Here is a 15,078-nt window from a genome sequence, read left to right on the forward strand (position 1 = left end):
AATAGCAGTGATTTATCCTGCACAAAAAACATCACCTAATTGATAACTCACAAGTGCTCATTGTGCCTGTCATACCTGAAGCTGTAGAGTAACTTGTTCATTGTATACAACTTGCAGAATGATTGATTGTTCACCGATCAGCCATAACATTAAAACCACTGACAGGTGAAGTGAATAACATTGATTATCTCATTACATTGGCATCTGTCAATGGGTGGGATATATTAGGCAGCAATTGAAGAGTCAGTTCTTGAAGTTTATGTGTTGGAAGCAGGAAAAATGGGCAAGCGTAAGGATTTGAGCGACTTTGACAAGGGCCAAATTGTGATGGGTAGATGACTGGGTCAGAGTATCTCCAAAAAGGCAGCTCTTGTGGAGTGTTCCTGGTATGGAGTGTTAAGTACCTACCAAAAGTGGTCCAAGGAAGGACAACTAGTGAACTGGCAACAGGGTCATGGGCGCCCAAGGCTCATCGATTCATGTGGGGAGTGAAGGCTAGCCCATCTGGTACAATCCCACAGAAGAGCTAATGTAGCACTAATTGCTGAAAAAGTTAATGATGCCTATGATAGAAAGATGTAAGAAGACACAGTGCATCACAGCTTGCTGCTTATGGGGCCACGTAGCTGCAGACCGGTCAGAGTGCCCGTGCTGACCCCTGTCCCCCGCCAAAAGCAGCTCAATGGGCACGTGAGCATTAGAACTGGACCATGGAGCAATGGAAGAAGGTGTCCTGTTCTGATGAACAACGTTTTCTTTTACATCATGTGGACAGCTGGGTGCGTGTGTGTCACTCACCTGGGGAAGAGATGGATGCACTATAGGAAGAAGGCAAGTAGGCAGAGGCAGTGTGATGCTCTGGGCAATGTTCTGCTGGGAAACCTTGGGTCCTGGCATTCATGTGGATGTTACTTTGACACATACCACCTACCTAAACATTGTTTCAGTCCAGGTACACCCCTTCATGCCAACGTTATTCCCTAATGGCAGTGGCCTCTTTCAACAGGATAATGCCCCCTGCCACACTGCAAAACTTGTTCAGGAATAGTTTGAGGAACATGACAAAGAGTTCAAGGTGTTGACTTGTCTCAGATCTCAGTCCGATCAAGCATCTGTGGGATGTGCTGGACAAACAAGTCCGAGCCATGAAGGCCAACCTCGCAACTTACAGGACTTAAAGGATCTGCTGCTTGGTGCCAGATACCACAGCGTACCTTCAGAGGTCTTGTGGAGTCCATGCCTCGATGGGACAGAGCAGTTTTGGTGGCATAAAGGGGACCTGCACAATTTTATGGCTGATCAGTGTATATAGAAATTATGTTATGACAGAGGGGTGGCACAGACACAGTGAGTAGAAATGCAACTTTGCAGCTCCAGGGTCCTCAGTTTGATCCTGGGCTCAAGGTACAGTCTGTTAGGAGTTCTGTGTGTGTGTGTTCTCCCTGTGTCCATATGGATTTCCTATGGGTTCTCCAGTTTCTCCCATCTTTCAAAAACGTGATAGAAGGTGGCTTGGCCATTCAAATATATGTATATATCCTGACCAGGATAAAGTGGTTACTAAAGATAAATGAATGAATGAATGAATATGAGACAGTGGCCAGATTTGACTTAAGCTTGCCTAGTGAGGAGTTACATGCTGTTCGTACAGTTGCATATGAGTTGCTGATGGGGTGGAGATTGACAAAAATGTACATGATATGGCGATTGGTTTGTCTACACCTGACCATATATGTGGTTCTTCCCCAAACTGTTGCCACAAAGGTGGAGGCACACAATTGTATAGGATGTCTTTGTATGCTGTAGAATTACAATTTCCCTTCACTGGAACTAAGAGGCCCAAACCTGTTCAAGTATGACAATGCCCCTGTGCACAAAGTGAAGACATGGTTTGTCAAGGTGGTGTGGAAGAAGAGTGGTCTGCACAGAGCCCTGACCTCAACCCCACTGAACACCACTGGGATGAACTGGAAAGCCGACTTTCAGTGCCTGACCTCACTTATCTATCTAGTGGAAAGCCTTCCTAGAAGAGTGGAAGTTATTATAACAGTAAGGGGGGACTAAATCTGGAATGGGATGTTCAGAAAGCATATAGGAGTGATGGTCAAGGGGTCCACAAACTTGTGGCCATATAGTGTATTTCTTAATCAGAGGTATTGCTTATCACAAGGATGGAATTTTATATGGACAAAGTTATGAACTATACATAATGAAGCTTATTCTTGAAACTGTTTTATGAATTTATTATTTTTTTAGAAGATAATCGTGAGTTAATTCTTAATCATGATTGGTCATTAAAATTGCAAATAGATATTTTCAGCCCCATGACTTGGACAAAGCAGCAAACAGTGTTTGGAATCTTTAATAGTTGTCTTGGCACAGTCATATGAAGTGATACGGTTACGGTACATGTACTAAACAAGTAACAGTGAGTCATTATCACACAAAAAAAGTCTGGAAAGTAACTGCTTTATAGAAGTCTATGCAGTGTAACATTATTATTAGTGGGATTTGCCATGTCATTTGGGAGGATGGAAAAATTTCAAGTGTATGTTTAGAGCAGTGGTCCTGTACATATTTCAACAGTGAGTATTTTAATGCTGCTTTCTTGATCCAGCAAGGTTGTAGAAATGGCAAACACAGACACCAAACAGCTTTGACTTTCCTTTGTCGTGTTTAGATTTGTTTTGGTCCTGGTGTCTATGATCCTTTTACCTTTTGCCATCCAGGAGTAAAAGATTGGAGATTTCTGAGGCCTCGACTCAGCAGGATGTTCCACAGTGTGTGAGCTACACAGTCAAAAGTGGAAGTGAGACTAATCACGAGTCTAATAATAGAGATGAAATTGTGTTGAAATTACTGAAATATTTTAGAATAATGTTACTTTAAAAGATGCAGTGTTCGCTGTGACTTATGCATATGAATGAAAGTGAGGTCTTGCAGTTTTCTCGTGTAGTGAGGTATCCTGAGAGTTTTATGTATTATGTAAGGAAAAAAACGTGACACCGTTATTACTATGGAAAGATTGTTCCATGGTATATTGTGCCTTAAATGATTAGGCTAAATAATAAATTTGTGTCATCACCCTGTCTGACATTCACCTGAAATGCAAGAGCATGTCACATTTACCAATTTAATTGAACAGATAAAAAAAAAGCAATCCTGGTTTTATTTTGTATATTTCCTAATCCCACCTAAATTAATTTCTGGTTACGCCATTACCAGCACAACACTCAATGTGCTTCTGAAAAGTTTTAGCCGCGAGTGTGTCTTACATCAAGCACAGCACACAGGGATTTTATCCTACATTTCAGACCACTATCAAACCAGCTGCTGTACAACCCAGAATGCACATTTATACAGTGGTTTACGGTAACTATCTTCAGGTGGTCATGCTACGGATTTGTTGTGAAGTCTGGACAGTGTCAAAAAGTTATTTTGGAAAAAAATAGTTTTTTCCATGTTCACACAGGCCAGATGAAACGAGGCTGAGGGCCTTGTGTTTGACACGTATGCCATAATGCTTCCTTCTGATTAGCTTAACCTTTTGGACTATTAAGTAAGCATGCATCGAGACAGTTAGATTTCCACTTGTAAACTTTGTGCTCTGTATGTTCCTACCTCTGGTGCTGCCGCCTAGTGTGTAAGAAGAGATAGAGCTCATAATGAAACTGAAATATTCGAGAAAACAAAATTCTGTCTCATGGGGTGGTGTAATGCTGTTAACACCACAAAGTGGGTTATTTTCCTATAACAGGATGTCCCATAGTTTTTTATTTGTCTTATACCACAGCAATTTGCCAATGATTGCAATTTTTAATTTATTAATGAATGACATGTTGTGCTTTTTAATCATTTATAATTACTATTGTGCAATGTCTATTATAAACAGTTGTTCCCTCAGCAGCCTCTCTTTTTTCTTTTTTTCTCTCTTAAAGTTAAAAAGACAAAAAATGCAGTTTGTCATGTTACAGAGAAACCATAAAAAGTCCTCTGTCCTGAAGACTCTCCCGTGTCTGAAAGGTTACTGACAGTTACAATGCCCTGACACTGGAGACTCCTTCAATAAATGTTCTAAAAAAAACCCAGAAAACTTTACCATATTAATGATTATGAAGTTAAATAACATGCTTATTAAATCTGTTTATTGTTAGGCTTAGATTATACAGCTCATCCTCCATACAAGTCCCTGGGAAAGTATTGCTACTATAGAATCAACACCTTCTGACAAACCACATTTGAGAATTCAACAGCACTGTGGTATAAAATAAAATAATCCAAATACTAAGACTAGTTGGGTTTGATGCAGAACAGTACTGGGCTAGGAGGAGACTACACTCCGTCTCTTGCAAAAGGGTCCAAGGCCTGAATGAATGCGGCTTCAGCGACCGCTTGTGATCAGATTTCGTACGTTGTTTTCTCTAGAGAAAGGCTGTCACTCACGTCAGTCTTCTGCTGCATTTATTTTCAAGTAGAAATGTCCCGTGAATCCCAGGGACCTTTACAGAAGTTTCAGAAGTTTTATTCGTGTGGTCTGCTAACGCACCTTATAAATGAATGTGAGATGAAATGACGAATGAAGCTATGAAAAGCAGCTGCATTTGTCCCTGCTGTTAAAATGTCACCTTTATCTGTTAGCCTAGCTGTAGACAGCTCTACCATCCAGTGCAATTTCCAAACAGTTTCGTAATGATTACATATTTTCCGGCTAGGGCAGTGACGCAGTCGATCAGGTGGTCCTTCATTGCTGTCCAGAACACATCGAGATGCATTCATGTTTACACTACAAATCTGATGTGTCCATATGCATCCCAGACCACCCCCGAATGTGGTTTGTGTGATCGGATCACAATGCGTCTTCGAGACACATTCGTCTCCGTTCACACCTGTACTTAGCGCTGTCCACTTGTGATCCAATCACCCAGGATGCTTGTTAACACCAGGAGTGAATGGGCTCAAAAAGAGAGTGAAGCTGTGCTTTCTTAGCAGTATATTGAGAATTGGATGTCTGCAATTCATCTCACACCCGAGTGTGTTTTCCGTGTGGGTTGACGGCGTTCTGTGTCAGGTAGATCAAAAGGTGGGAGTTTTCTTGAGTGAATGCGGTTTTGACAGCATTCGTGTCCTTGAATGCCTCTTGGTTACATTAGCCTTCAGACAACGGCCTCTTTGTGAAAGAAAGCTGTATTGCTATACATGATGCTTTGCTTTCTGAGGTAAAAATTAGGCAAAAGCACTTTTCAGGGACAACACGGGACACTGAATGGCATTGTTTAGCTATGTCTTCCAACCCAAAGCAAACCAGAGCATCTTCTTTTTGTGCCTGAGGCAGAGTGAGAGAGAGAGAGAACTTTGTGTATCTGCTTCCCACATCAAAGTGCCCTCTCCCACTGCTATTTTTAGGCTGTGGTGAAGGCTGTTCTTCCTCAGTGAAAGGTAGCGGAGTTAGAGCAGCTAGGAGGCGAAGAGCAGCAGCATGCAAAGAAACTGTGAATAGGCTTGTTTGTGGCCAAGCCCAGCCCCCTAGCTGGAGATAGTCACCGAAGGGTTTTTCACATGCATCTCTGTAAAGCCACACCGCTTTGCCTCTTACCACTGAGACCTCACATGCCTCATTTGTAAGTAAGCTCCCTGTTTATCTATTGTATAATAAATCTAATAATAATGTAGATAGTGTCAGACATCAAAAAGTTTGCTATTCTATTGAGTGTGATCATGCTGTTATGGCCAGTCGGCTCTGAACTTCAAGTTTCTGTCAGTTTAGTGCAACTGTGCATCCTGAACACAATGTACGTCGTGTTGTTTGTGAACATATGATGTTATAAATTGGATTTGTGGAGAGTTAGTATGATTTGGTTTATAAATTGGAAACGTGTGCCTGGAGCGTGAGGAAGTGAACATTTTTTATAACAGGAAGTTTCACCACCGCTCTGACTGGAAATTAAGGAGGATACTTCAAGCTATAGAACTTTTATATTATTGTACTTTTGTAGAATTGGTGAGATTTTTTGTGACTGCTGTTATGAGTTTGAAAAGATGTCTTAATGGTCTCTTCCTCTGCAGAATGCAGAAGAATACTCTCGTAAGACGAGAATCTTTTGGTTTTTCCTACTTCTCCTTTTCTTTTTTCGCATTGATGTCAGAGGCTGTGGGTTTGTGGAAACATCCACCTCTGCATGTGATAAATCGAGACTTTGGAAGGATGATCCACTTTAACTTCCCTGATGAAGTAATTCTACTGAAATATATGCTAATCTCAATTACTCTTGTTTTTAAAATTGTGCAGATTCCTAGACCAAGTGTTAGTGTGTTAAGTGTAAATTCCTAGACCATGTGTTATTGTGTTATGCATTATTAGTGAGTATCAAACTGTAAGGAGTGAATTTCGTATGAAGTATAAAAGCCTGTCTGAATTATGTAACCAGTGCAAAACAAATGTCTTGTCACATTTTCAAAATTTGCCACAAGGCAGCTGTTATCAACAAATTAAGTTACATAATCATTAATACTAGTATTTCTTAACTGGCTGTCATTAGCTGTGTCGTGTCAGATGCACTAAATTGAATTATGAATGCACACCCACAGAATGGTTTTTGTTAAGTGTATCCTTCAGACACTTATCCAGATGAATGGTCCAGTGCTTAAAGCTCGCCTTGTTGCTTCTTCTGCACAAGCTCATGACCCCTGACCCTGATGCTAATCTCTAGTGTCCCCCTTTCTCTGCCTCACAGACACCAAGGAGACTAAGCGGACCGAGAGAGCTAAGGAGAATGGTGTGAGCGCTGCAGGCCCTGAGCCCAGCTACTTTGAGATCCCAAGTAAAGACGGCCAGATGGCAGAGGACAGCATCCACGAGGTCCCAACCAAGGACACGGAGAGCAGCGCAAAAGCCGCCCAAGCTAACACCTCCTTCACCATTGAGTTTGATAACACCTCTCCAGGGAAAGTGACCATTAAGGATCACGTGTCACGTCCAAGATCGAAAAAATCTCAGCCAGGGAGTAAAGAGCTCAGCAGCCTCCAGGCAGCCATCATGGCCTCGGAGAGCAAAGTGGCCGACTGGCTCGCACACAACAATCCTCCCATGGTGAGGCGCGAGTCCACAGAGGAAGACAGCAAAAGCATTAAGAGTGATGTCCCTGTCCACCTCAAGAGGCTGAAAGGTGAGGAGCACCAAATTTTTAAATTTATTGATTTAATAATGAATGTACTGTGTTAGTCTTGATGTCCTTTTCAGGTCAAAATGATGCATTTCAATTTTTTGAATGAAAAATATTTTTAAATCAAATTTATCATGGATATCATGTTCTCAATTTTTTTTATTCAATACTGACAGTATATAAGAGCTCTGAGTGTCGGTCTATAGTAGAGATGGCATGATGCCACTTTCTTTTTCTGATACTGACACTGAATCCTTGAGTATCAGCCAATACCAACACCCATCAGATATTGCTTTCTTTAAAAGCAATATTTTCTTTAAAAGCATTTTTAACTGAAGCTCTTTCACTCTCTTTACACAAAAATCACTTACATTGTAAATATAATGAAGTATATATATATATATATATATATATATATATATATATATATATATATATATATATATAAACCCTAACGAAAGAAAAAAAATGGTTAAGGCTGTTTATATGTAAACATTTCCTGGTCCAAAAAATTTCTTTTACAAATCCAGTTCCAATCTTTGCCATTTGTTGTAGGATCTGATATCTGATATGTTTTCTTCAATGTCCGATCCACTGGATATTGGATTGGTGCCATCTCTAGTTGATACCCAATACTGATCTGCCAAGTTATGTAAAGCAACAAAAGCATGATGGTGACAAGACGCCATGTGTCCTGTTTTCACATACAAGATCTAGGTTGCATCGTCAACCTGTCGATTCCCAGCATATGTCCAGTGTCCATGTGTCCCAGCATATGTCCAGTGTCCATGTGTCCCAGCATATGTCCAGTGTCCATGTGTCCTGTTTTCACATACAAGATCTAGGTTGCATCGTCAACCTGTCGATTCCCAATATGTCCAATCTGATCTGATAAAAATTCAGCTTTTTAGGCCACAGTTGCATGAGGTACCACACTTTTCCAATAAATAATTCGATTCCATGACTTATTTATTCGTGTGCTTTTGTTGCTGTATTTAAATAGACCAATACTAATCTGACCATGTATTCTGTATCTAGACAAATCTAATTGAACATGCTTAGTTTACTCAGATTGGCGAGTCGATCAAGCAGCAGGTGCATTTCTACAGTAAAATGGTACACTCTCACAACTTGTGCAATAGATGGAGTGAGAGCTGGGCATATTTGACCTCCCCTGCAAAACTAGTGTGCAAATAATTTAAAAAAACAGTCCAATGATGTTAAATGACGCATCTCTAATGTTTTGCCATAGCATTGTTATACTGAGAGACACGCGATACTGCACTTGAAATGTATATATATGACTACAGTATACTTTGTACAGCTGATGATGGACTTTTGTCCAAAATGTCCTGTTTCTCTGGAAACCTTCTGTACTATGCTTTAGCGTGTAGTGTAACAACCTGGAAATGGATTTAGTGGGGATTATACGTACAGTATGTCATGAACTTACACTCAAGCACCCATAATATTGAAGTGGGGGAACATGAATACAGTCATATAGTGATTATTAGCAAATAAAAAATACACAAAAAAGCTGGGATTGTGTAAGTATTCATGCCCGTTGCTTTGAAACCACTAAATTAGTTCATCTTCAGTATCCCGGTCAGGGCTTTGGTGAATTCTGAGCTCATTCCAGGAACACTGGAGGTGAGGAGTCTATAAATCCTGGATGGGACGCCAGTCTGTCACAACACACCATGCACACGTATTAGGGCTTTAATGATACAAAATTCAATACAATATGATACGCTGGTGTCTGGATATGATACATTTTTTGATACAGCTAAAATGAGCATTGCCTGGATATATGTCTTGGGTTTCCATTTTTAATTGATTAAAACATTCAACATTATACAATAATTTTAAAAAAAGCTGTGCATTACACTGTAACTAAATTAAACCTGGCAGTTAAATATTAGCTCTCTGGTCCAGCTTTCTCTGGTGTGACTCTGGGTGGCGTGTCTGAATTTCAGGGCTCTGTACCCCTACATGTGTTTTTGAATCCTGTGTTCTCCACTACCGGATATGAACTTCTAAATTGTCCCGGTGATTTCCCAGAAGCATGATGGGTCAGACATGTTTGTGATATTGCCACTGGTATATTGTACATATATTTGGTGGATTCAGCACACTGTAAACTTGATTACATTTAAATTTTCTATTTTTTAAATAAATGGTGTGGGTTAATATGGGTTTGCCATATTGCTGAGTAAAGAAGGGACAGAAGAGAGAGACTTAAAAAGTGTACATATTTTTTACACTTCTACAGCTTTTCTACTTTACCTTTGCTATTTTATAGTGTATCAGTTAACATCTGACCGAATCGGAACACTGACCCCTTACTGTCCTTCGAATAGAGACCTGCTTTTTGTGCTTATATGCTCACCATGCGTATCTTCAGGGTGATTCTACTGAAGTATTTAGGTTGTGCTGTTTGGAATGGAGTGTGTTACCTTGTTCATGGAGCCTGTTTAAGAAAGACAAGAAATATCACAAACAGACAAGAGTGAATTATGAAATTGGCAGTATGCAGTGTTTATTTTAGATAGTCTCCGTCAGACCCCTAGGTAAAGCTATTTTGTCAAATCCACACAATTCTAAGTGTTTAAAGCCTAAGTGAATATTCAGCACAGCAAAAGAATGACTTTTAATGTTGCACATATCTACTGGTGACTATGTTTATTTGAAGACTTGTCAATATTCATTTAAAAGAGTAAAGATACTTTGATTGGCGGTTTATTGTTCAGGTGCTCAGAGATTTTGAAAGAATGAAAAATAATATGTGTAATAAAGATGTGTAATATGACTATGAGTGTGCTTAAGAGTTCTGCAGTTGTTCCTGGAAAGATACATTCATTATCACAGAATATATGACCCAATCATCTTCTCCTAACACCTAGAGCTTAGCACTGCCACTGACGCTTGCTTTAACACTCCACTTTCATACCTTTCCTCACCACAGGCATTCGATTTGTACAGATCATCAGCATCTGTGCTGTGATTAGTGTTCAGTCCATGCAGGATGCAGATTAATACATAAAGACGAGTTTGTGGGGGAAAAAAAATCAATGGATCTTTTTGGATGCTTCTTTCTGGTAGGATTGCATTTTCTCCTCTTATTCTACTCAAACGCTGCAGGCTTTGTAAAAGCAACGCCCTTTCTTTTCAGCGCAGTTGGCTTTCATAATGAAATGGGTGCTAATTTATGATGACTGTATGCTTTTGGGGCTAGTGAAGCGCTGACAGAACAGATGTGAACGGAGACACGTGAGCTATGTGCGCAGGTGATTGATTATGCGTGTTGGTCTCTGCAGTCAATCTGCTACGAGGCGTGGCTCAGTGATTTCTGAGGTGGATTTGTTTCTTGTTGCAGCTGTATTTCAGTCTACACAATGCTTTCACTCGGAATTTTAGCATTGCTAAGGAGGTCGGTGATTCTTTGGATATGAATGTTGGAGCAGCTGTGTGTGGGAATACACTAGTATGTGACGAGCATCCTCTGTGCAGGGCGCTAAGAAGGACACGGAGGAAATCTGAGACGAAAGACAAGGACGTTAATATTCATGATCTCAGGTGCGTGCTTAAATAGAGAGTGCCTCGAATGTGGTTGACGATCTTAGATCAGTTTTGGTGCAGTTAAGATTGTTTCTGTGTGTGTGATCACATTCCTTTGAGACAATGTCTCATTTGGAGCGTGTGTGGTAATCTCTGCTGATTCAAAAAGCAAGCTGTGTGGAACAGAAAAGCTCTTTTGTCATTAGACTGCTGCATGAGAGGCCAGTGTTTAGTGTAGGGTGGCTCTCTCTGCCTGTCAACTCTCACTACATGGTATAGCCTGAACGGCTTGAGCTAATAAAAAGGCATCATCCCCCTCCTCCTCCTTTATGTCTTCATCCTGCTTTTCTTACCATCCAGCTGTCACACTTCCTCACACCAAGCTGCTGCACCTGCTGTGCAATCCACCTAGAACCTGAGGTACCAGACTCATCCCTCCCACAGTCCAGGGTCATGTTGTAGCTGCATTCACATCCTACTCAAATTTTGTGTGTTACATGTCAATGGCCATGTTCCTGTAAGTTAATAGGTTAACTGGGCTAACATGGAGTAACCATGCAGGTTTGTCACTCTCCCTTCACAGGCAGCAAGCACGAGGATGGCACCCAAAGCGACTCAGAGAACGGTCTTGGCCTGCGTTTTGGTAGCCGACGCCACGCTGCTCTGGAGGAGCGCTTGAAGGCAGCTGGCCTCACACGTGCCAAAGTCACTGGGGCAGAGGGCTCGGGCTCCACCAGCCGCACCGCCTTCACCATTGAGTTCTTCGACGAGGAGAACCCTCGCAAACGCCGTTCCTACTCCTTCTCCCAGACTGCACCACTTTTGGGAGGTATGGCAGGAGAGGGACTGTGTCCGGCACCACCCTCCCATCCTAAGGGCACTTCATCAGCGCTGGCAACGGTGGCACCTACAGCAGCACGGCTGCTGCAGAAGAAAAGATCAGAGGACAAGACGACGATCCCCGGAGATGAGACACAGAAGCAGGATGATGAGCAGAGCGACAAAGGCACCTACACCATCGAGCTGGAGAACCACAACCCTGAGGAGGAGGAGGCCCGCCGCATGATTGATAAGGTACTCTACAGATTTTAAATTTTGAATCAACATTCTAGACTGAAAATATTCAGGATCAATCAGGATCAACCTGAAGATGTTCTTAGGTTTGTTGCTTTGGGGCAGGGGTCATCAGTTGGTTATCAGCATTAGTATTTCAGCAGACCAAACTGAGTACTAGAAAAAATACTGCAGCAGAGCCTATAAACGAAAAAAAATGTGAAAAGAAAGATCCATAGTTCAGCAACTCTAGTTTTGAATTTGAACCATCACGGATTTTGTAGCAGTTCCGATGTTTATCCAATCACATGCATTTATGTAAATTATTTAGCCAGAGATTAGCTACAGTGCTAGAGACATTAGCTCTGAAAGATTTTTTGCTTTATTTTCCCTATCTGGTCTGATTAGCGAACCAGCGACATGACTTGTTTTGAAAAAAATTAGACAAAGAAAACAATAGTTAAAGAAGTATATGCTTTTCTTCCTGCATCACATTCTCATCTGTTCAGAATCTATGGCACTAGTCAAAAGTAGTACCATGAAGTGCCACTGCAAAACAAAACTTTATTATATTATATTGTGGTGGTGTATAAAGGCAAAATCACAAAAACTCTGTCATTGTCTAAATACCTCCGGACCTAACTGTGTGTGTATATATATATATATATATATATATATATATATATATATATATATATATATATTATATATATTATTATATATTATTATTATTTGCAATTTTTATTATTATATGTCTTGCTGTCTTATTGGTATGTGTGTTCTGGAAGCTTCATACCAAGTCAAATTCCTTGTGTGTGTGAGCACACTTGGCAATAAAAGCTCTTTCTGATTCTGATTCTGAAATTGTTTATTGATATCCATACACTAATCCCTAATGTTTAAAAATTAAGAGGTAACCATTATTGCTATTCAGTCATGCTATTTGTTCATCCAGATCTTTATAAGTAAGGAATTTTATGTAGTGTTGAATTTTTAGTTGAATATCCCTCCCCTGGGGGAATCCTTGAAGGTTCTATGATGAACCCCATAACAGATGCTTTTTCATATCTGTATTGTTTTATGTATCTTTAAACAAATGGAAAGTGACTGTGTAAATGCACATGTGCAGGTAGTCATGCCTCAATTGAAAGTTACTTCTGATTAAAAAAAAAAAAAGTTTAATATTTTGAATCATTATAAGCCAAATGAACCGATCTCTCACTGTGTCACAGTGCAGCGCTTGTACACTTGGTATAAATAGCGATGACTGTGTAAAAGCTTTAAAGACAGGTTAAAAGGCAATTCTCAGGCAGTTATGATGTTATATGATGTTGATAACAGTACAGCTCAATAGATCAAGGCAGTTTGTCCTGCTCTTCTTCCCATGATCCTTTACGATCTTTCTGTAGTGCATTGTGTATGGTGTGTTGTCCCTGGAGCTCTGTTTGCACAGCGAGCTTTCTGTGACTCTATATCTAATGTGTTTGTAATGCTCTTCTGTAGCTAACCATGCAGTTCTTCCATTAGTCTGTTTAAGGGAGCTATTAAGCTCTTTATTTTATTGCTATTCTTCTAGTGGCACATTTAATTTAAACAGAAAAAAAACAGCACAATACTCAAACCAAGAAATTAAATTGTCGCTTCAAGGCTTTGCCTGTTGAATAAATAAAAAAGTGTAAATGACAGGATGAATGAATGGGTAAATAAATTGTATATGAATGTTGTTAATGTTATCAAGAGCCTTTTATTCAGTTTTAAGGTGAGCTCTTTAAGCAGCTTTGCTAATTAACACTCTCTTTTTCACACTGTTGCTATGGAATCAAGGCTTCGGGACATGCGCTGTGCAGTCGCTCTGCTTTGAAGCATATGTTTCCCCACTCAGGTGTCAGAGTCTCATGGCTTTGTGCTGAGTGAAGGAGCCCTTATTCCTCATGCTCTTCTGTCCTTTTTGTGTAGGTGTTTGGGGTGGAGAACCCTCAGGGTCCCGGTTGCCCAGTGAAACAGAAAACTAAGGACAGTAAGAAGGCCAGCAGCACTAAAGCTGAGGTAATTCTGAAGTCCTGGGGGTGACACATTAATTGTTTATTGTGTGGCTGTGCACCACATGCTCAATTGGCCTGCTTTTTTTCATAGCTATTGAAGGGCTTTTAGAGCAGGACTGCATTTGATTAGTACAAACAGCTATCATTTATTATTATTATTTATCAGTAATAAAATTTTGTTAAATTGTATTTCAGAAACAAGATATATTTCTCAAACAGGTTTATGCAAGCCCACTTTCTGCATGAGAAATTAATTGCACTGATTAATGACATAAATAGAATGGAGTAATTTTCTCTAATCACGGGTCTAGCATTAGCAGATCTTCATCATATAATCTGACACGGAGAATGTTACACACAGTCTGTTACTGAAATCTGACAAGATTTTTTGGGATCATTATTTTTGGCACAATGCAAAACAGTGTAAAACATGATTAATTGAGTGGATATTACTGTAGATGTTAAGAGATAACAACAGTTAATGACATTTAAGTGACGATTTTTGACCTATATGTGTTTGAGCTACAAAGTAGGGAAAAACATGGACGCCTCCATGTTTGTTCTTTGTTAGCAACAATCTACCAGCTAACAATAGTGATATGAGTGCTGTATGTACCTCCTCAAAACAGCAAACTGTATAGTAAATAGGTTTAACAAGCAAATATGTCTGTATGTTGATTGATCTAAAGCAAAAACTAGTATATACAGTAGAACTCATTTAAAAGTGAGGAAGTGCTACCTTGTTTACTGTTGATTCTGTGAGCAGCTTTGTTGATTTTATGTTACATGTTGAACTCAGGTTTGAGTAGGAATTCCTAGTCGAGAGGGTGTTTTCTTTGGTTTTTCCTACTCATATGTTGAGTTATGGCCTTAGTCGAGTGCAGCAAAAACATACAGAAAATTTTGTGCAAACAGGATATTGATATTTTTAATATACTTTATATATTTTTATAACAAATGTTCTGTGTGCAAAAAGAATTCTCATATTTCTGGACCCTACTGTTTGTGCAGGGTTCTCTTAAAAACTAATATTATTTGAAAGTCAGTGAAGAAACCATAGTTAATTCTTAATTCTTGGAGGAAAGCTAGGCTGTTTAAAACTCAGATTGTCAGACTGCCACTGAAGAAGGCATATTAAAGTCGCCTTTATTCTGTGCCAGACATTCCCTTATTTGACCGCTTTTTGGTTAAATAGAGTAAGCCGCTCACTCACTGACCCAGTTAAGGGGAAGAAGCAGGAACAGTGCTCCCTTCCCCTCAAGGCA

General features: G+C 40.0%; 1 protein-coding gene across 20 annotated transcripts in view; it reads left to right on the top strand.

Annotated features, from left to right (window-relative positions):
* cep170aa (centrosomal protein 170Aa) overlaps positions 1-15,078 on the top strand; it is a 62,488-nt gene that overhangs the window by 33,721 nt on the left and 13,689 nt on the right. For 19 of the 20 annotated variants that reach the window (XM_053232564.1, XM_026938591.3, XM_026938519.3 and 16 more), the window contains exons 8-10: positions 6,732-7,163; positions 11,302-11,792; positions 13,728-13,817. In XM_053232564.1, coding sequence (XP_053088539.1) covers positions 6,732-7,163; positions 11,302-11,792; positions 13,728-13,817 — 1,013 coding nt within the window. Of the gene's footprint in view, positions 1-3; positions 5,619-6,731; positions 7,164-11,301; positions 11,793-13,727; positions 13,818-15,078 lie in introns of those variants that run through there. The other variant, XM_034302628.2, reaches the window with a different exon arrangement.

This window comes from Pangasianodon hypophthalmus, chromosome 3 (assembly GCF_027358585.1).
Source record: "Pangasianodon hypophthalmus isolate fPanHyp1 chromosome 3, fPanHyp1.pri, whole genome shotgun sequence".
NCBI lineage: Eukaryota > Metazoa > Chordata > Actinopteri > Siluriformes > Pangasiidae > Pangasianodon > Pangasianodon hypophthalmus.